General features: G+C 32.3%; 1 protein-coding gene across 2 annotated transcripts; it reads right to left on the reverse strand.

The window, feature by feature from the left end:
• Positions 1–241: 241 nt before the first annotated feature.
• On the reverse strand, positions 242–23,191 carry LOC132759284 (prolow-density lipoprotein receptor-related protein 1-like). 2 transcript variants are annotated; one of them, XM_060751029.1, is made up of 24 exons: positions 22,965–23,191; positions 19,064–19,265; positions 18,232–18,495; positions 17,537–17,792; positions 16,584–16,737; positions 15,951–16,058; positions 15,283–15,483; positions 14,417–14,575; positions 13,868–14,033; positions 13,034–13,168; positions 12,231–12,339; positions 10,635–10,797; positions 9,542–9,673; positions 8,667–8,897; positions 7,522–7,699; positions 6,665–6,795; positions 6,062–6,230; positions 5,503–5,624; positions 4,868–4,999; positions 3,910–4,116; positions 3,275–3,442; positions 2,707–2,833; positions 2,225–2,395; positions 242–1,882 (listed from the first exon to the last, which is right to left on the reverse strand). In XM_060751029.1, exons 1-24 carry the CDS (start codon positions 23,056–23,058, stop codon positions 1,765–1,767), a joined length of 3,897 nt encoding a protein of 1,298 aa, XP_060607012.1. In that variant the 5' UTR covers positions 23,059–23,191; the 3' UTR covers positions 242–1,764. The 2 variants fall into 2 exon arrangements, with proteins under 2 accessions (XP_060607012.1, XP_060607013.1); XM_060751030.1 differs by having other exon boundaries at positions 243–1,882; positions 2,225–2,392; positions 22,965–23,190.
• Between the last annotated feature and the right edge of the window lie 675 nt (positions 23,192–23,866).

A 23,866-nucleotide genomic window follows, 5' to 3' on the forward strand; every position in this document is an offset into this window, starting at 1 on the left:
CACTGGCTAATTATCCTAATTAAGAAACATATAAAATAAGCTACCATGTAATTTCAGGATGATAGTAATAGATAAATTATTTACTGTGGCCAAACGATTTCTGTTATGGGATTTGCTATTTTTTGACATGTTGATGGCGAAATGCGGATGACAATTAATTAACGAAGTAGCAGAAACTATTTTTTTTTATTGTATTGACTATTTCTATTTAATATAAACAAAATATAAAATCAATAAGAATTTATGTTATACAAAAACATAACAATCGTATGTTCAATAAAATAAACAAGAGAGAAGAAATATATGTATAATATAAAAACAATTGTAGAAATGCAAATGAAAGAACATTACAATGTAGTATCGGCATCTGTTTATGTGTATATATCTAAGTTATTATTTGTACATAATGTGCAGTTATATAAGTAATACAATATCATAACATAAAACAGGTTAAACATCGAGTGTCTTTGTCATTCAGAATTTTAAACGCCTGATATATGCGCATTTTTCAATAATCGTGTTTATTCTTTATAACTGCCAGAGGTTATGAGTATAGCGTATTTACTAAAAGAAATGGGTAATAAGGGTAGCTTTAAACAAGTAAGTTTTAAGAAATAATTACAAAAGATTGTCCCTGTCTCTCTAAGTCTTACAAGCAGTACTTGAATATGTACTAACAAGGCTTCCATGAAAACCGCCATATGAACACATGTGCGGGTGTTTCAAAATTCAGAATTTTAACAGTTCATTTTAATGCTAAATTACGCTTAAGCCGGTGCTGGTTGGGGCGGTAACTTGCACTTAACACTACCATCTATAAACAGGCTCATTCAAACCGAGCCTGCAACATTTTCAATTTTGCTGTGTTTTGCTGTGTTGGGCTTTTTTCGGGGCTCTTTTTTTCCATAGTCCATATCAAATAAGTAACAACAAAAAAGTAATAACAAATGGGTACTAAAAAGTTTTACTAAGTAACAGTCAAAATTTGTTTATTCCATTCCTTCTTTATGATTTTATCTCCAATTAAAGCCAAATGCTTGTATACTGAGGGGTTCTTGGTGATATTAAGAGGGCGCACAATGCAGGCTAAACAACAATCAATTTGACAATATACGTATATTAGAAATTAGATGGAACCAGAACCCTTTTAAAAATACGGAAGTAAGAGACACTTTGTGACCTTCACTAAACGTTTCTTCAGCACCAGCTGAAAGGCCTATTAGAATGAATTTAGCTTGATAATATTAAAATTAATAATCTTGTAAATTTGTGTATTTACCTGTTGAGGAATAAGTAAACATTGTATTAACTGACCAGGTAAACACTAACAAGTTTTTTGGCTTTCTGATATACGTGTTGTATAATTTTGTATTTTAAAAAGTTTTCTATTAAGGCATTTAATGTTGCGGAAACATTTTTATGACAACTTCTTTCTTAGGGACGCTAACATTTACAAGTTTTGTCCTTAAATTTTCATAACTTCTGCTCTTTTAATAGTTAACTTATTTAGCTGAAGATTTTGTAACCTGCAATTCCATTGCTTACAGAAGTAGGTCAAAAACTCTTTTAATATAGCTACGCCGTAAAAAATGCTCAAATTTTAATATTCTATTAGTTGCTTTCTTAGGAGTGTAGGATTGATCAGTAATACATTTTTACATTTTTTTGCCTTCAAAAAGTAATGCATAAAAAACGTAAATATCATATTTCGGCATCAAATGTTACTCGTCGCACTTTGGTTTGATTCTCAATAGGTAGGATTGGTTAATTGGCACCTGCTTCAGTCTGTCTCGCTTTGATCCAAGAGTCATACGTAAGTACCGTAGTATCACGCGTTGATTCAATTTGGGCTACTTCAGGAAGAGGTTCGTTTCCACCTTGTCTGAAGTGTAAAGTAAATTCAGTAGAGTACATTCCTTTAAAGAAATTGTAAATTATACTCAACATGACATAATACAACATTTATGCTTATAATGAAAACGCTAAGTTTATACACATTGGTAGTTGAGCTGGGTCTACTTAACTCGTGAATTTTCTATTTATAATACATTTAAGTCGTTATGTGGTAAAAATAGTCATCAGTCCCAAACACAGCTTCCAATGACTATAACTTGTATGACCGCAAAAAGTAGAAACAGAATTGTCTAGAAGCCGTGTGTTGTAGTTTATTGGGAAAAGGTACTTAAAAATAAAATGTTAACAGTGATTTCTAACATAAACCTACCCTGCACGCGAAACTGTAGAATATGGGGTATCCTCCTTTTTCCGAACAGAGCGTACGGACCCCGCCTCACTCGGTGCATACCCAGGGTTCTCAATGGCAACTGTCCCATCTTGTCCTTTGTGAAATTCGGCTGATGCTGCGTACTTACTGGCTTGTTTATTACCTGAACTACTTTTGGTGATAGATAAATACACAAATAAATAAATTTTAAATAAATCACCATGCATTAAAATTCATCATAACTTTGTGTAGTATATTTACAATATGCTTAAATGTCGTTTAAATTATACATTTAATCCATCAAATAAAGAGTTACATTTATGTGTTTTTATTAAAGAATATTGACGAGCATATAGCAATCATAACCGTGAGCCGTTAGTATTTTTTTTTTGTTTCTTCAACGCTTATGAACTAGTATATTAAATTATTATATTTGAATAAATGATGTTTGAGAATAGAACAGTATCATATCAAAATCTTACCGGCGTAGTAGGTATACAATGACAATAACCAGAACTATAATCACGAAAACACACACTGCTATACCGGAAGCGGTTCCGGCCACCGATATACCAGAGCTCTGCTTGTCGATTACTGAAACCGTGACAGCTGTAAAAAAACAACATAAAATTAAAGAAAATGTTTTCCTATTAGTTGAGCACTTTTAAAGGCATGGTATTATGTCAACAATTATTAATTTTGTATAAACACCACTCAAGCGGGGACCAATTCAGGTTATAATGTTTCAAACAAAACTGATTTTCACAAGTCTTTCGACAAAATCATTTGCATAAAAATGCTCATCTTAAAACTGTGAAGGATTAATGTAAGATAATATAGCAAGGATATTGCGAGGATATTGCGATAAACCCTCATGGCTATTGAGAGGAATCCTTGTTTTGTGAGCAGCCCTTGTGGTTCTGCGAGGAACTCTCATGACTTTTGTGATCAACCCTTGATTTTGTTTGTTTTATTGGGTTTAAGTCACACCCGCACAGTTTAGGTCGTAATAATATCGAAGAACCCGTACTGTTTTATATGTTCACTTACTAGTACATGACCTATATGGCGTCCACCTCATGTTGGTGTTACATATAGTAGCTTCAGTAACATTTGTGTAACCACCGTCACACTCGTACATGCAGATTTCACCTACTCTGTGTTTACAACCTTCCTTGATGCGTCCATTTGGCACGGAATCGACCGGGCATGACACCTCTGAAATAAAAGCAATAAAACTACATTATAAACTGACTATGTCAAACAGTAAAAGTTTGATAAAAAAAATACTGAATTATGTATGAAAATAAAAGTCCCTTTTTCAAGTATCACTGTCCATGGTGTTTTTGGTTCCTTCATAGCACAAATGAAGCTGAGAGAGGACTAGAAAAGAACCAATAGCCTCATGTAATATAGGAAAAATCTAAATAAAACTCACTTTAACGAAAAGCGTAATGAGGTTTACTATATTATAATGGAAACCTTAAACGGTCGAACGACACGGCATAATTTAAAAAGTTTCGTGCTAAGTTTGATCTTATCTGTTTAATGGCGACAGTATGTATGTACAAACTTATATCAACACCGCCTTTCCCGGCTTAGGTAGAAGTCAATATTTATATCATATTAATTATTAATTTAGAGCACTAAAATTTGGATTTTGAACCCAAACATATTGTACACACCTCTACACAACTTTACACTTTCTCTGTCCCAACCGGCACTGGTACATGAAAGCTTGGTGTTTCCAGTAGGAACAAAATGTTCCGGACACCTGTACTTGCACTCATCGTTGAGATGACGCAGACAGGCTCTATCAAGTACAATATCTATCAATTCTTTCCCTGACGCCGTGTTCACCTCCTGGCTGATAACGGCCGAACATTGGTAAACTAAAGAGTACACAATGAATTCTAAGATACAAAAAATATAATATAGATACATGTATATAATAATGTGCTATACCAATTAGAATAAAAATATCATTTAAAAAGATTTTAAATAATGTATGATACTGTAAAGATATATTTAACCTTATTACATGATGTAAGTTGATACTATTGTATGATATTATAACCAAGTATATAATTATGTATTGAAATCGTGTTTCACAGCAAACTTTGTGCAAACGCTGTGCAGCGTGATTATTTAACATTTTTGTCATTTATTTTTAATTCAGTTGATTTGAATAACAAAATTGGAAAGTGCTAAATAATTGTTTTATTTCGTAAAAAACAATGTTAAGTTAACGCCAGAAATCATCAGTTCATAAAAATAACTGAAAACATAAACTAAAATTCATTTGGATAATTAAATTTGGTTATGAAAAAGTAAACGAAAATGATGGTGAAAAAAATAAGAAAAGGATAACAATGTATCTGCAGCTTTAAGGATTTTCAATCAATAATTATAATCTAATCTAATGTAAAATTCTAATGAAATTTAAAGAAACATTACATAGACATATATTTGCTAGTTATATCGATCTTTTTACTCATTAATAAGTTCTATTAACAACAATCTCTGAAAATTTCCAAAAGGAAAATATAGTCAGATATATCTGTGTGGATATTTTATAGATAAATTTCTTGACTTTTCAAGTGCATTGAATGGAATATATATCTTTATTTATTGGAAACTTACTATCAGAGCATGTCCTGCCATCTTGCTTTAGTTGGCCGCCAGGTTTACAAGCGCATGTTCTACCAGTTGCAGTGGGCAAACATATTGTACTACAATTTCCGAGACCTTTACGAGCCTTGCAAGCTTCGTTTACTGAAAGCATATTGTTGATTATGTATAGTGTTATTTGGAATAGATGGAAATTGGCTTTTGATGTAAAACGAAGAAAACTCATACTGATATCTGATACAATTTATAGATATTTGTTTGCTTATTCAAACATTATTCCCTTAAGTCACATTAGGTTTAACAATTTATTCATTTTGAATTATAGAATCAATGCAAATAAAAATAGTTTATCTTTTTATTTTTGGTGATTTTTTTTTCTTTTTATTCTGTTTATATTTATATATATTTCGAAAAGTAGTAACCAAGAACAGCATGTCTAACACCTAGTAAAATTAAATCAAATGTAATGATCTTCCGCTTTTAGTGCAGTATCTTTTTCTTTTCCTTGATCAAATGGATATTGATTTATTTATGTGTCAAATTCATTTTATACGAGCAACGTTGATCGATTCTTTCTATTTGCATAAACAAAACCTAGGTAAATGTTTGTTGTACATTTTGCAATTTGTTACACTATATTACTTTACCTGGTTGTATGTTTCTGTTAGAGCTAGAATAATATGCCAAGGTGTCGATTTGACCTAGCCCGGGGTTCTGACCTATGATGGTTCTGTTGTAGGGTGAGGTCAAGGAAATTCTATCAACATGACTGTCAAAAAGAAAAACACGTGATCATAATTATTTGACATTTCTAGGTATTACTAATTTCATTTACTGTTTTACTTAAAACATTTTTAACATCTTTGTGAAAACAACATTATGATATTCATTTGCAATACTGCATTACAACTGATTTACTTTCTTGTAGAAACAAGAAGCATTTGATGCTCAAGACATTTTGTAACCACGGCACCCAACACATGATAGAAAGACAAGGAGAAGGCACCCAACACATGATAGAAAGACAAGGAGAAAGGAGTTATTTACACGCTAAACCTCAATTGCCTGCTTTTGATTTTCGCGCCAAAAGAGCGGGTAATGTGGACCTTGTAAGTACTTTTGTCTTAAAGATAATTTGGATTACTCAGGTGTCTTATTTACAAAGCACCGATTATATCCACCCATATAAATGATGCAATGACATACTCTTTATTATCGGCAGCGTAATAAAGATTTGTTCCATCAGTTACAATGTCTCTGATTCGCTGAATTTTCCACGAGCCAGTCCCATTCACTATGGTGACGCAGTCGCTTCCATCGAGGTTACAGCGTTGTATTGTGTCATATAAGGCATCGGACCAATACAATTGGTCATCTATAAATAGAAATAGTTTATTTATAGTTTCGATTATCATGAAAGTCAAAACTTAAGTAATCGATGCAATTGTATTTTAAATTCTATTTGAATAATGTCGTCGAATTTATTGTTATTTTCTAAGTGATCATGAAAATTTGCATAAACATAAAACTTTGGTGCAAAATAAGAGGTCATTCGCCCAGCCTGTTTCACCCGAATAATAAATTTTACTGTGCAAAATAACCAAATAAATAAAAGTATAAAAACAATTTTTGATTAAATTCTGTGTGTTTTCTCTTTATCTTTTGCATATTTTTCATTTAAAGTCTAAGTAAGAAATTCAAATTTTATATTTTTACGCTTTTTAAAACTACAATGGTGCTCCTTAAACTTAGATTGCTTATCATTGTTTAATTATTTCACTGTTTTAGAACACGTTATGGTTTACTTACGAATAAAATCGATAGCCAAACCATCAGGATATCTAATATGGTCTCCAAAAACAACTTTTATTGCGTTTGTTCCATCCATATTTGAACGCGCTATGTAGGACAATGAGTGAACTACAGTGTAAAACATCCATCTGAAAGCGAGAGGAACAGTTTAAGAAATGCGAAAAGTACAATTCTGACAGTTAAGCGTAATGCATACACAATGCAGGTAAACTATTATATACCAAATAACAATTCAAAGAGATAATTCATTATGCATTATATCATAGCTTTAACTACGGTATTGCATTATCAATATTACCCACTGACAATGTTATATACAATGTAGTTTAAACAGTGCGGGGAAAGTAGTGATACACAATAACACTACGTATATCATGATTTAATCAGATAATGCACACGAGTATCTGTCTTAAGATGTGGTATTGCATTGTTCAAAGTATATATATTGAAAATGATTTAATATAGTCAATATCTTCAATAAAGTGCTAACAATTAATGTTGAAGGGGATGGTGGTCGAACAATATTGCATTAATAAAGCATAAAGTCAAAGATGAAAAAGAATAACCAATAGTTGTTTCTTTATGCTATGTAGCTACATGTTATGTAGACCAGAATAGTCCATATTGTATGGCACAAATTTTAAAATATTTAATGACCGAAGTTCAAACTGCATATCATTAAACTTAAAGTCATATACAAGATCCGTTTGATTCTATTTAATAACTGTAAGTCATATTGCATTAGGAATGGTATATTACTAAAATGATTAAGACCAGTTTGCTACGTTCGTACGTAAAGGCATTGAACTCAGTCTTTGTTCAGACCATTTTATACTGGTAATTTTTGGTCATACCCTTTTCCTGGATGAACTACAATATCCCAAATATCTTCATGTGTGACGTCAACCTTAAGCCAGAAATTATCACCAGATGGCGTTAATACGCCGACATGTGGATCAGAATGTGGCGTTGTTGTGTAGTAGATATTGCCTGTGGTAAGATCCTTGTCCATACGGTAAGGGTACGAGTTGCCTGTATTTGAACCAAAATTTTATCATAAAGCTGTGTTTCAGAATTCATTTGTCATCAAGTAATTAACAAATTTGAATTTTCAACCTTATCTATTTAATGATGTTTTAAATATAGACGATTTAGTTCGAGCAGGGGAAAGTTTTTTTTGCACAATGTAAACAACAACATGATTGGTTTGAAACCATTTGGTCCGTTCTGTTCAACACGGGATCCTTTCAATTACAATTAAAGACATAAAGACTCAACTTGATCTATTTTGTATTACAAGTGTAGACTAACTTTATTGTTCGTGTTTAAATGTTGATTTTTTCTTAAGCCGGTGCTAGGGTGCTTAGACGGTAACTTGCACTTTCCAGTACCATCCATGAACAGGCTCAATCAAACCGAGCCTTCAATATTTTTAAGTGTGTCGTGTTGGGCTTTCTTTAAGGATTCTGTTTTTTTTTTCTATTTTACTTTACCATAAATACTTTCTAAAGAATATTTTTAAAAAAGTCAGGATAGTTATATCATTGTATTAACATACTAAGACGAATTAATCACACAAGTGCATTAAAATTGTTAATTGTGCCTCAGGATAATAATATTTTGTTCTCCCTTATAAGGGACAAACATGCGTTCAATTTAATCAAAGCATATTAAATATTTATCAACTAAAGTAAGAAGCCCTGAATTTGAAATATATTTGCATAAAATTCATAAAAACCGAAACAGTGGTATTTTGGCTTCCATACAAAGTACTAATCAATCAATATATCTGTACTAATAAATAAAAAAACACAACAAAAATATAAATAAAAAACAGCAAATGATAGTTCAGTTATATGACTTACGATCACTTCAGTACTTCTGAAGAAAATGTAACATAACACCAAACCAAAAAAAAAAAGGTTTTAAGAAATGAAAATACACCATGTAATATCATTCTGGGGGAAAACAGACTTTTAAAATACACTTCAAACATTACCTAAATCTCCTATGACCTTTTTATCAGATCCATCAAGATTCGAGCTAAAAATTGTAGTCTTTTGGTATTCAGACCATATAATTTTCTTGCTGTTGGGGTCGAAATAAACACCTAGGTAGAAATCATTTTCCTGGTTGATTACAGCATTGATTTCATTAGTGCGTAGATTTATCTGGTGAAGAGCCGCACTTGTCCACTCCGTAAATAAAATGAAGTCATCCGTTACAACATCTGGAAAAGAATTGACATTTTGATACTTGATGTGTTAATAGTCCTTTTTGATCAGCAAATTAAATACAAGAACATATTAGTGTTAAAGATATTAAACAAGAAGTATATTCACAAAAAAATCACTTTGTAAATTTTAAAATGATCAATGACATCAGTTCTCACTGCAAATTTTACGAGAAAGGAAGTCAAACTGATTTTAGATCGGCTTTCGGGCGGAAACCCCGATAAACCGTACAGCAAAATAAGTTTTGTACAAAATACGTACATATCTGATCTAAAGTAGGCAGATCTAGATGGAGGCAAGGCTATATGCGCTATTTTGTTTTGTGTTTCTAAGAACCTTACGTATGACTCATCAATCATAACATGTTTTAACTAAATATGATTCTAACCGACACTCCAAAAAAATCATTTTACAAATTTCAATCGTATATTATAGAAGACGTTACGATTCAGAGTGAACAAATGACATAGTAACTTCAGCTGTTTGATCTAAATCATGTTCACCCTCAATGATTGAGTACATAGCAATTTACTATAAATAACAAAATATAACAATACGAAAAACCTAGACACAGCAACAGACAAGTTTTGATTCCTTATTTAAACAAGCAAATACTTCCATATTAAGTAGAATCATTTACCTGAGCGACAACTTGATTTATCTGTGTCTAGTTTATAGCCAACGCTGCATTCACATTGTTTCTCCATAACATCTGCCGTGTATTTGGTGATACAGAGCTGCTCACAACCGCCATTCAAAAATGCGCACGGGCCTGTTATACAAAAAAGAAATTAACAATATAGTATTGATTTATGTATACTTTATTTTTTCTTGTAGAAAGTTTGTTTACTTTATAAAATGTTGCCTCTCAATTCTTAGTACATTATGCACATTTTCAAAACCGTTACACGATAACAAAATGCTCTTGCGTCTTATCATGAACAATTATACATCATACAAATGTCGAGGTTTTCTAGTCCCATCTACAATATATACTATGTTTAGACATGATACCCAAGGTTTTTCTCGCTCAACCTAAACCTTAGACACTTAATATGTAATTTGTAATTTGAAGAACGTGTAGCAGACATTATTATTGTGATTATGGTATTTCTATTTCTTTTTTTTTTTTTGCTTTTTTTTCTAAGTAGATGGTTCCATTTCCTTACTTGAATACTGTTCAGTCACCGTTAAGGACATGTCGCCTGGTTTTATAAATTGTCCTTTGCCAGCTTATGTGTGATACGCAAGCTGAATAATTTTTTTATCCCAATTCGAAATTCCATTAATTTAGTTTTTTTTATGTTTTCTCGTTAAGCTTTCATGCACATTTTTACTTGGGGACTACAGTATACACAGTTTTTCATAAAAGAAGGTTTCGTGATAACAACCGTCAACACGTCTTCGGATATTTCTCAGTTTAATATCATGTTAAAATGTTGTATTCTGCTTAAGGCAGTACTAGGAGGCGTATACGGTAGATTTTACTCGCTAGTACCATCCATAAAGAGGCCCAATCAAACAGAGCCTCAACTTTTCAAAATTGTCGTTTTGGACGTTCAAAGCGATTCTTCATTTCTCTTTTTTAACTTTTACTCCGTCATAAAATGGTTAACTTCAGGTGACCTTTCATGATATGTATTCCAGGCAAATGCCTTTTCTACTTTTTGAGTAGCATTGACAAAGGACATATCTTTCTTAGCAAAAAAGACCGGAAATGACATCACTCTTACTTGCAGACTGAGGTAAGTTGGGTTTGACATCAAGTATTTTGATGCCAATATACGGTGATGAGCCATCAAGAATAGCATGTGCACCGGTCGTGTCCGTACTGTAATCTTTTGTCCGGTACACAATACCGTATAACGGGCTGGTGTATATCCAGGTAAGGTAATTCTGAAAAATCCCAATTAGAACTTGTATGAAAGTGAAGTTTGGGGATTTGAACATATCACCCTTAGTCAAAACAGAAGATTTGTGTTTCCGGAGTAAAATAATAAATGTAAAGGATATCCAAATATGTTACCAGTTATGTTAAACAGCGTTTTCATTGACTTAAAAAATTAAAATTAATTCTCAGTGGTTAATATTTGTAAAATATATTCTTAATGGTCTTGAAGCATATTTCAATATTTTATGATTAAATGTACAGTTAGGTTGAGATTTCACATTAATTGTTGTGAAAAATAGCAAGATGTATTTTCAATTAATTTGGGCAAATATATATGGAAATTTAGAATCATGAACCATTTGATACCTATCAAAAATGTAGACTTTTTGATACCGGACCATACCGTAAATTATCCAACCAATGAGAATAAATATTTATTTGAATGTTTTTATTCTAACAACACTGTACGTATAAATGTACGTGTAAATAAATTCGTCTTAGTAACGCTAACTGTTTTACTCATCTAAACATTTTCTAACAGATTTATGAAAAGTTGTGATAAAGCCACATAACTTAATATTATGTGTAAACAGATATGTGGAGTTTGATTTCTAGTTTGTTTTATTCAATATGTTGTCATAATTCATAAATATATTTCATTTTACAAGTGACCTCATTTGTTATTATGTTAATGACTGTTATTTGCTGTCAAAACCACCTAAATATTATGTATGCTTTGGTTTAAATACATTTGAAACTATTAATGTAATTTATTAGAAGTTGTTTTTGTTATGTTTGCTGTTGTTTTCCCAACTTAGATTTTTCTTCGTTTTATTCACTATATAAGTTATGTAAACATATTATTTTACATACGAATATCGAGACGCATTAATGAAGTATACTCAGTCTTGCACAAATGTGAACTCAACTGACATGTTAAGAGAAGTGACTGTTCTTAAGTTTTCGAGATTTATGTTCCATATACCAATAACTCAGATTATTAGCTCACTCCGTCCTTCCAGAATAATTATTCTTATTGTAAAAAATGACCAAAAATTGAAAAGCGTTGCAACCCTTTTCGTTGGCATCCGGCTAAAAGAGCACACAACCACGATTTTCAATTTATTACTGAGTATATTTCTTTTGCATATCTTTCTGTTTTAAATGCCCAAGTTGACAAATGTAAGAAATTCAAATTTATGTTTTGAGGGTTTTGGAGTTCCTTTTAAGTACCAGATAATAGATTTGTTAATTAAAATTATATGTGTCAAAATGCTGATTAAAAACTGCTGATTAAAAAACAAAACATGAATAAATGATAAACTTGTGCAACTTTCATGTTTGTCCTTTAGAACATTGGGATTTTTTACAAACCAGTCTTTAAGGGGTAAACGCCGGGGGGATTTATAAAGGATTCAATCTACAACAAAAAACTTACATTATAATGAAGAAGCAGGTAAGCCGTTTGGTCAGATTCGGTTGCAATAATTAGCCCCGATCCATCCAATGCCATCTGTTTAATCGTTCCATTTGAAATAAAGTAAAATCTGTTAAAAAGAAAACAAACAAATTACTCATTTATACAAAAGAGGTATTTGATTATAAGACTACTGAAGAAAAATATAATATCTTTGATATCAATATAAACGTTTGTAACAAAAATTTGTATTAAGAAATTACAATGCTATTGATAAACAACCTCATTTTGACAAAATAAAATGGATGGCAACAGGAGCAAGCTTTGTGTGATTCCATAGAAATAAAAACTAGATGGAAACAGTGCTCAATAACGATTTTCGGGTGTAACTTTCCTGCACTTATATATTAATATCTAAATCCATTTAACTTTCAAAATCGCTAAAAATCTAATATTCGAGAAATGAATTGAATAAAAATATATGATATACTTTCGGATGTCTCCTATATGATTCGTCGACAAATTCTAATAACTGTAACGACGCTTATATTACTATTGAAACACTTGGAAAAAAATCTTAGCATTTTTAACTTAGGTGTACACCCACTCATGCTACTTATAAAGGAGTTTTTCATATACTAAAGCTTTTGCATTTGGTTAATAATAATCTAATAATTTTACGTCAGTTAACTTGAAATTAATTAATGATAAATATCCTGATTTAGAAACATCCAAAGATGTGTTCATACAACGGTTATCATGGAACTTTCAATGTGACAAGTTTGTGCCATTCCATGAAAAACGGGATTGGGATAAGTACTTACAAACGAGTTTCATCCTCATAAACTAACGCTTTTATATCCGGTAATCCGTTGATAACTGTTTTAAGATTTCTGCCATCTAAGGTCATGGTTTGAATTGACACATCTCCGTCATTGCCAGCTACCCATGCCAACTGTCTAAAAAGTATAGTTAACAATACATATATTGATAGGAAGGTCACAATATCGTCCTCTACGTGAAGATTGATTGCATTTGTGCAATCTAATATTAAAACTGATGAATCCGCCTAGTGAGCTCTCTTTTTACAGCGCTTGCCGACAAACCCAGACCTAATTTCGTTAATTCGAATCGTGGTTGTGATACACGATAATGACCGGTGACAACATGATGGAGATGAAGTACCTAATTTATAACAGATCTTCAAGAAGTTATACTCTTAAATACAGTTAAAATAGCGCATAAATTATACTTAAAGCCGGCTGAACAATACATTTTGATAATTAAAACATATCAAAACTCGTCAATATTTATTAGACAAAGCATTTCCATATTTTACTTTTACTTGTAAGTAACTTAAGTTATAAAATAATGCACATTACTTTTGACAGAAACTTTGATTTAACTCTAAGATATTTCTTGGACTGTGCAATCACAATCTTTACTTTGATTTGTTACTTGCATGTATCTTGGTTTACGAAAATGCATATAACTTTTGGCATACACTCTGAAATCAAACCAAACAAACTTTTTGAGACTTTGAAACATGCCAAAATCTGATGAAATGGCTTCTCTTATCAGAAAAAAAACACCTTTGTAAACGTAAATCTAAGTTTACTAAAGAAGAATTGTTCTCGTCTTTCGACAACAACTCTTACCTTATTGTTGGAAGAACAATCAAATTTCTCGGTTTCATGAGTGGAGCAGAATTAGCAATGATGACTCTGTTAGAATATTTTGTTTCCACATTTACAAACATAATGTTGCCAGTATCTATTTCTGTCCAGTATAAATTGGCAGAATATTGATAATCAAACGCCAACCCTAAAACGCCAAAACATAAAATATAATTTCTCAGACAAAGCGCAGTATTAGTTTTTATTACATTTTACCATTACATTGTCTTATTCTTTAATTCGATCATGATACAACAGTTAAAGAAATATGAAACCTCAGATAAATACAAGGCTATTATGTAAGCAAATGTATTTCATAACACATTTTTTATATAAATTTTGTCACTGCAGATATGAGCAATTCCAAATAAAAGTTAAACTTATACATTATGAAAGCCCTGAGATACCTTGACTTTCAATGAGGGTGGACGTCCCTCTCTGATAACCAATTCAAGCACAATATTTAATTTAAAACATTAGAATATTGGAGAATCTATGTTCCAGTACAGCAGACTAATTATAACAACCAACCACTGATGTTCCCATTTGCTTGGCGCAATAGTTCTCTTGCATCGTTTTCAATCGGCAAGTCTATTGCTCGTTTATATATCATGTTATTGTTTGTTGCTATAAAGACCATTCTTCCACCACTGTCTACATCTATCAACTTTATCATATCGTCGGGAGATGCTGAAATAAATACACAACTTTATACGTAAAATTCAAGGAAAAGAAAACTCAAAAACATTTCCACGTTAATTCATGTTAAGGACACACTAAAAGTTTCTACATTTATTTAGATAAAAGTTAATGAAAACCAAAAGAGCTCCCGTAGTTCCCGTATTATCTTCCAAATTCAGAAAATCCAGAAGGTTCAACTACTTTGACAAGTTTCAAAACAGAGTCAGAGAGCTGACATTGTCTCTATGCCAGATGGAATTCTTCATAGTAACACATTCAAAGTGTTCTGTTTGACACAATAATAAGAAGAATCAAAAAGATCCTGAGTCAGATTCAGTTTAAGATAGGAATATGATGATAATACATTAAATGACTTTCAGCAACAATCAACTCCTCTTGCAAATGGTCTGCTATTTTTGAATTGATGTTTTGCGTTGTAAATACAAATTCATTCAAATAATATGAATAAAGAATAAATTATAGCCACCTTCCTAGTGAAATATGAAGCATCGCTTTGATTATGTTGTATTACAATTTCTCACTCGGTATTGAATGTGACACCATACTTATTTATCTAGTGAATTATAAAACATTCAAGTTTATATTACATAACATTATAAAATGTTGAGTTTCTGTTATTTTGTATTTATAATTTGTTCAAACTCTTTATTGAATTCTTAGTGTTACACTTTTAGGTGAACATATTCAAGTTTTACCCGTCGGTGCTGGTCGTGGGGCTGTTGTTGGCGTTGATGTTGAAGTCAGTGTTTGAGTTGTACTTGACTCGGGAGGCGTGTCTATCACAGTATATTTACATACGGGGGCGTAAGCATGATAGGCTAATCCTCTAATGTCCATCAAACAAATATGAGTGTAGTTCCCCAAGACAACAGCTTTATGGAAATCGGATAACGATTCTAGTGAACAGAATAATTGTTCAATAATTATAACATCTAAGAGTATAATTAAGAATGATAGCGTGCAAGTATGGTTGATAAAATCTGACGTTTACAAAAAAAGACAAAAAAAATGTTATAATTCTATCAAAATCATCTCTTAGAACTTTCGTCAATCAAGTGTATTTATGTTTAAATATTTTTTTATGTAATCACGCTTTTTTCTCACTTAGTTAAACTGGATTCCGTAGGTGACGGTCAAATTGGGTTAAATATGTAATTCGGCAATAAAAAGTATGAATATAACAAATATGTATTAAGTGACCTTAAAGTTTAAATCACCATAAACCTGGAGATCGGGCATCATTTCGATTTATCATTAAAGGTTTTTACAAGATATTGAATCTATAAAAAATTTAACATGTACCGAATTCACGTCGAATGCTTTTTTTCAAAGGTATTCTTCAAGACTTAATAAAATATAATACCTTCACAATTTCCGGTTGAATTTAACTTATATCCTTCTGCACATATGCACGAGGCCCCGTTTTCTTCCGATATACATATTTGCTCGCACTTCTTTTCAGCGCAGTAATCTGAAAAATAAAAGCATAGATAGATTTCACAGAACTACAGTGCGTGTTGTTTGGAACACCCTTTTAATCATATACCACAAATAACTATGTCTCCCACCTACATGTTTGTATACAAGAAAATCTTTCATATTTCCTAAAGTAGTCATATATGTAGAAATATGGTTTCGCAAAATAGAATAGGACCATGCGCCATTATTTACTCGGTTCCTGGATACAAGGCTTTCTGTTGCGATAAAAAAAGCTCTCTTTTTTTCATATAAATTTCTTTCTTTTCTTTTACATGGAGTTCTCTTAATTCATGGAAAGCTCAAAATAGATCGACACATAGAAGAAGTGTAGGTTTCATACTGAAGATATTAAGCTAAACGAATATTATACTCGTATATAAGAACAGTTTACTGTTAAAATGAAACACGTAGCAATTTCATTGGATTAAATTTTTGTTTAATGCGTTCGGCACCAATGCGTTCCGACAATGAGGTTTGTGATAAATTAGAATTATAACATTATCATTTAATAATTTACCTCTATTTTTCTCAGGCTGGTTCCTCTTCTCATAAACGGTTATACCGTAGATAGTCTCATCTGTCAGGGTAACAATCGTTGATTCCATGTGCCCAGTGGTCTTGTTTAGTGTAATCAGATGCCCTCTTTTAATGTCTGATATGTAAACGACATCCTAAAGGCGGAAAGATATTATTTATAATCAGCGAAAAAGCATCCTTGGCTACAGATTTAAACGTCCTTAAAGGTTTAAAGGTGTAACGAATATCCCTAATTACAGGCCAAAAGATATTATTCATAATCAGCGAAAAGTGAACTTGGCAACTTAAAGAATCAAAATAGTGAATTTTAAAAGGGAGGCATACAGTGGTCATTCGCATAACGGTTTCTCGATGAATAAAGGTCAATTATGCCTAAGAAATTGTTTTATTTCTATTTCTTAAAAGTTTTTAATTTTGTTTTATTAAAGTTTCAAAAACGTTACTTATTGGCCAATTACCAGAATAATGTTTTCTACGTGCTGTTTTTAGGCAATATGCAAAGCTACAGTGAATTAGTATCTTTTATAGAAGTCAAAATACAATTTTCTTTTCATTTTGCTACATTAATGACAAATTTGTTTACACTTGTCGCTACTTTCCTCAGGTTACAAGAATCCTACTTGCTCTAAAACCATTATGAAAACATTATTAAATTCATGTTTGCCTTTCTTAAAGAAGTGAAAATTTATTTATGCATGAAATGTATTACATAGAATATGATGCCTTTTAATATTATGCAAATTTAATATATTTGATCAAAACGTATTCTCCAGTTACCAACCTGTTTTGGTGTATGCATCTTTATCCTACAGCAAAATAGATATAACCACTTGCCATAAAAAGTATTTTTCATACGGGTGCATGTATCTGGTATACGGTGTATACTGATACGAGAAAATAATACAGACAACGTTATTTCTGATATATAGTTACCCTGTAAACTGCCAAGTCAAACAATATCGTATCTGACAAACGATGTATCACCCGTACATCATCTCCATCATATGTCGAGGACAAAAGGGCCTCGGTGATTGTATCTAGCCAATAAATTCTTTGACCGTATATGTCTGCATCCATTGCCATTGGGGAATACAGATACTTGGAATTTACAATCGTATGGCGGTTTCTTCCCTGCAAATCTGAGCGTTCTATCTTAGGATGTCTCCCGTTGTCTGACCAAAACAGATATCTGATCCAAAAGATAAAAAATGAAATGGTGTTGAATATTTCTATTTGTTGTTACCGTATGCAAAATGTCAAGACGGCAAAGTGGTTGAAATCAAAATGACGGTTATCAATCAAGCAGCGTTTAAAAGTCAAGGATTCTGCTGAACTTATAACAAATAACTAATCCTTTATTATCAAACAAACCCGCTCGAGTTTATATTCAATTTATTTTAAACATTATTATCCATTTAAGAAGGGTTGTGATAGGATAATGTTCAATAGGTTTTGATCATTTTCCATTCTGCTTCCTGTAACAAACTTGAACTGGTGTCATAAAATGAAACATGGGTTTTACTCGAGTAGGCTGAACCCATGATCTATCTACCCTAGGTTTATAAACAGAGGCCATCGCCTTATCTGAATAAACAACTAATTCACATAATCATTAACGTATATTTTACCCTTTCAAAGGATCAAGTGTAATGCCGTCCGGCAAGTCTAGATGATCATCAACAATTATTTTGTAAAAATCATAACCGGCTTTCCATTGTTGTCCGGGGACTGCTAAGATCCATCTGAACAACGAGTCCACCCAGTAGATCGTACGCGACAACCAGTCGAAGGCAATCTGTATTGTTCCTTTCGATACACCGAAATGCAAGTAAGCCAATGTTATGCGAAATGCCTCAAGTTCTTTTGTATAACCAGTTCCGACAAGAATTGACCTTAAATATGAAAAAACGACGCTACATTTTATGGATTTTCACATTTGGTTAACGTTTAGGCTATATCACGGGGAGTAATATTTTATAAATGTAGTCTTCTGGAGATCCTTGAAAATGTTATGGATCTCGTTAGGAAACCTGTATATACCGGAGAAACACAAGTCATAAATGATCATTGTCATCTTTAAACACTGAATTCGACGCTAAATACGCCGTTAAAATGTGCTGTTACTTATTGCAAGAAACACACTGGCAGTAACAAAATTTATCAGAAGAACTGCAGGACATTTGAAAAATCGGGCATATAGTTTTTTTTAGCCGGGACTTTATGTTTGAAACTTTCTATTATGATATGATTATGTGAAGGAAGAAGATCACAATGTTCCGGTCCATATTAATATGTACGTGTGAGCAAAAACATGTAATGTGGAAATTTCACTCAAAACTACCAGATTTAAACCATAAACCATCGTTATGATCATTATAGATTTTTACGTATAATGATATTTGTGTATACGTTTTATGTTTATTACCAAAAAACTGTAAATAAGAACTGAATTTTACTTACGAGTAATGATAGTCGTACATATAGAATTCTTTATTTTTGAAATCAATGTCCAAATTGGTCACGTGTGTAGGGCCATCTGATGTCACCGCAATACCAGGTACTAATACGGTAAAATTTTCGTAACCAGGCATCGCCCCCAAGTGACGTATTATTGCGTGGTTGCCGTTTTCCACTTCAAGTGTTGTTATAATCAATCCACGTTCTTTAAATAAAAAATAAAACATAGCATTAAGATAATCCACACTCAAACAGTCTTGTTTCTTTTCTTATTTTGTAGAGAGATGGTGTCGATGGGGAGGGTTTGAATCGCTTTATTCATTGAATAAAAATTATCTGAGAATGATGATTTCTTTTATAAAAAAAACTGTCATAGCCTTGTAGTCTTACATGGAAATAAACGACCAGATGATTTGAGCAGTTTCCTTGATCATCTACATATAAGCCGCTTCACGACAAAACCAACATAATGGGTTTGCGACTAGCATGGATCCAGACCAGCCTGCGCATCCGCGCATTCTGATCAGGATCCATGCTGTTCGCTATCAGTTTCTCAACTTGCTATAGGGTTTGTAAGCGAACAGCATGGATCCTGATCAGACTGCGCGGATGCGCAGGCTGGTCTGGATCCATGCTGGTCGCAAACCCACTATGTTGGATTTGTCGTGACGCGGCTCAAATGTCTTTGAATAAAAGATAATTCAACGTGTTGGTAGGTGACAAGACTGTGCATCATTCGCAATTGAATCTATCGAGGTGCAAACGAAATATGACCCAATACAGGTAATGTCTTCAAGTTACTGCACTAAAGATGCAAAATTCTCTTTTTGCCGAGGTTGGCGAGTTAGTATGAGAGTTTAATGCAAAATGAAATACCTTGTATCAGTTTGGGAACCTTTCTTTTGAAATTGTGTTTGAGTTAAATCATGTGCATATACATGCACAGTGCGTTAACTGGAGTGCAGGTATTATAGTTGCCCGCACTCCAGAGCATGCCCATTGATTGCCTTATTTTTGCTGGGGTTTACCCATTGAGACGGCAGAGAAAGGGATAGCGATAGGAAAGTCATATTCAGATGCTCGTTCATTGTTTTTTCTAGGGTTTCATATTGTGACAATAGGGAACGTGTATATATTTTCACATAAGATACAAAAGAGAAAGAACATCAAAAAACTTGGCTACGCTCCCTTCTAGGTAGCCTCGTGTTTCGATGCTATTTCTATTACTTATCAGTAAATAGTTAAGAATAGTATTGTGTCTAGGGTCATCACAGCTCTGGTGAAATAAACTTTTCTTACATAAACGTATTATATAATTGTCTCTTGTATGTGTCTGACAACGTGATATAAATGATGATAAATAAACAAGATGAAAAGCTATTATATATATTTTTACAATGATACACACGTGCGTGTCGTTTCATGAATTTATGCACGAAATTTCATGAAAACTTAAATGAAACTAACTTTTCACTCCAGGAACGTAGTATGAATAAGTTATATAATGCATTTAAAACAAAATTGTACTAAACTGATAAAAGGATTTACAACAACAACAACAATTCCTTTACAAATAAACAAACAATAAACAACAAATAAACAACAAATAAACAAAAAGAGCGAGAAGCGAAAATATGCAGGAATATAACTTCAAGGTAAATATTCTTCGAGAAATTGTAATGTTTATGTTAAAAATGAAACCTAAAAAATGTAAAATGTTTAAAAGACGTTTTTGAACTATTTTCTATTGAGATATTTTTGTTTGAAAAGTACTCCCTTTAAGCAAACATTGTTAGACATAACGTAATTAAACCCTCATCAGGTTTCTTCTTATCAACTGTTCAAAAATGAATGAAGATCAAACACTCGCATAAAAAATTAATGTTTAATGTAACGTCAATGACCTTGTGAAATATGGATACTTGAAATGGGAGAGGGGGTATGTAATACCACTCTTGCCACAAAGAAAATAGACATAGACGTTTATGTACTTGACATGAAGGAATCTGTAAGTACAATCAGTTTTGCAATACATTTGTGATGAACCTCGCTGTCAATAGCAGAGAACTGGAACGAGGTTAAGTCGGGAGATAAGAAAATAGTCCGTCGATTTAAACATATGTTGTATCAAAGTAACTACTTCGGATTATAATTTCTTAACAAGAAGATAAACAAAAAAAATGAAGATTACTTTTGCTGTATACTTTATATTGTTTTTATTTATCTGCACGCATATTTTTAGTTCACTTTTAGTTCCTTTTCCAGAATAGTTAGAGGGAGTGACATTCAAATTTTAACGCCAATATTGCCAATATAGCCAAGCCAAAGTAATTATTATTATTCATTTTAGATGTTATCTTAAAAATATTATTCAAAACGATACAGCCTAAAGTATAACGTGTGTAAGTGTGGATTTATTATACCATGACATTATCAAAAAACTATAAAATAGTATACGCTGCACCGTATATTTTACACATAGGAACTCGAGAACGGGACCGCAGATTGCGGCGCATACATGTATTTTCGATCGTGTAACGGTTTTTAAAAACGTTTCTGCTACATCTAAATATCTTTTAGTATTATCCGAGTATATGGCCTCAAAAAATATGTTATCAATTGAACCCAATCTGTCTCTCTTCAAACTAGTCAAATTTTACGGTATTATAAAAAAAGACAAGGAGTTCGCCGCAACGTTTTCGGCATGAGTTTTTCCCCTTTGGCTACAATCCATTATTTTTGTCAACTATCAGGTATCGTCCGGATATAACGTTCACGGTTATTGTTTACACATGTTGACATGTATAGGCGGCATTATACGGGCGTATTCGTGTTTTGATTGGTTAACATGGAGAAAACAGACACTTTAGTAAGAAATGGTCCAACTAATTTTGCTTAACTGAAAAAAGGAATATTAAAACATGATCCATAGATAAATATTTTAGGCTCTCATCTGGTACTCATTACTAGGAAATGTGAAAGTTTTCCATGTATTGAGTGACATTAAGAGAGTACTAGAAAAATTAAAACAAAAATCAAGCATATCAAGGGGGATAACTTACGCCGAACGTTGCGGTAAATGGCGGATGTCACTCCTTTTCTTTTTTCAATATACCGTAAATTTGACTGATTTTTAAATTAGCAGATTTTATTAAATTGAGATTACATAATTAAAGACCACCCGCTCGCACAATATGAAAAGATATTCAAAGGTCGGACAAACACTATGTAAAGCCAGTACGGATTCGGATTTATGCGCCGCAATATGCGTCCTGTTCCAGAGTTCCTATGATTTTACATAAGTCACATATTATCGCAGTTATATATTTTTAAGTCACGCAGAATTTATGCATGCTATTTTCGCAAAGTTCCAGTTTTTATGGCGAAGTTGTCCTTTTGTGCATTATTTAAGGCATGAGCAAGCATCTTAACAGAACTACAAACATTCGTTTAAAAGCTGGTCGGGCATTGCTTAACCATTTATGACTTTAACACTTAGAAGAATGTTTTATGGCTGTGTTTTACGTCGCATCAACACAGTTAAGATTATATGGATATGGCGACTTTTCAGTTGTACTGTTGGAGGAAGACCTCGGGTGCATTCCCGTACATTTTTATCAGGCACGTTCCGTTAACTTACTGGAAAGCTTCCTCACGTGTAAAAAATCGAAACAAAAGTCTCTGTCGGGATTCGAACCCACATAGGTGAGGGGTAAGTGGTTTGAAGTTAAAAGTTTTAACCCTTGGCCACAAACGTCCCATACATTGTAATTAAGAAATAAAACAATGAGCAGACCGTTATTTTCAAAAATTTAGAAAATTATATAATAAGCCATTATTTACACAACAACAATAAAAAACAACAACAAAAAAACAACAACAACCAACAAACGTTAAAACTTACCTTCTGGTAACGTAGAATTGTTTGGGTTTGAATCTTGACACAAACATCCATTGAATAATGTCAACAAAAGTAGCAACGGTATTAAGGCCGCCATTGCATTAGGTGTTTAAAACTTATTACGAAAATAAGGATACATATAATATATACATATATATATATCACAAACATTAATTCCCTCGATCTTAGAGCATATCACCAACTGACGACTGAACTAGTCGACAATTTAAATTTTTTGTTAATATAAACTGCTATTTTTAGTTGAACTTAGTTAAAAAAATTGGGTGTTATTTTCGATCCTGATGATATTTATCTTTATATAACTTAACAAAGTATTATATTACTGCTTTTTTTTAAAATAAAGTATGATATATAAAAGGTATTGTATTATGACCGATCCGGTCTATATACCCTAATCAATTGGAATGTTCATGAATAGTACAGCGGGCCTGAATGTCAAGGGAAAATATACATCACGTGAAAACAGTAGCCTAAAAGTGCATAGATTTATCAGGTTTAAAAGCTCAATAAGCTTTAGAAATGCAATCATTTTTATTATTTTTTCAAAATCTTTATATTTTTTGTTGTCCATTATATTTTCTAAAAAAGGTCACAAATTGATCTAATTTTTGAGTTTTGTTAATAAGTACCGTTTTAGTATTTTAGTACTGTGTATGGAAGTCAAAATATTACTTCATTTACACTTGGCAATCTTAATTACAAATTATATCACAAAGATGCTATTTTCCTCAGGTGCTAGGTATCTTTCATGTTTAAAATCTCTTATTACAACATTATAAAACACATTTTTGCGCTTTTTGCAGAATACTGAAGCTACAGAGCTAGGTTTAGATATCAACACAACATAAAACCAAATTGTAGCTCAATTACAGAATCAGGTTTAA

Source organism: Ruditapes philippinarum, unplaced genomic scaffold (assembly GCF_026571515.1).
Source record: "Ruditapes philippinarum isolate M1 unplaced genomic scaffold, ASM2657151v2 ctg6178_1_1_1_1, whole genome shotgun sequence".
NCBI classification, from domain to species: Eukaryota; Metazoa; Mollusca; class Bivalvia; order Venerida; family Veneridae; genus Ruditapes; species Ruditapes philippinarum.

Excerpts from the sequence above, each read along its gene's own strand:
- LOC132759284 (XM_060751029.1), bottom strand. The coding sequence starts at position 23,058 with ATGGCGGCCTTAATACCGTTGCTACTTTTGTTGACATTATTCAATGGA. Across the intron at positions 14,034-14,416 it reads AGCAAATGGGAACATCAGTG|GGTTGGCGTTTGATTATCAA; the intron begins GTTGGTTGTTAT and ends TTGGCGTTTTAG. Across the intron at positions 8,898-9,541 it reads TAAATCAAGTTGTCGCTCAG|ATGTTGTAACGGATGACTTC; the intron begins GTAAATGATTCT and ends ATTCTTTTCCAG.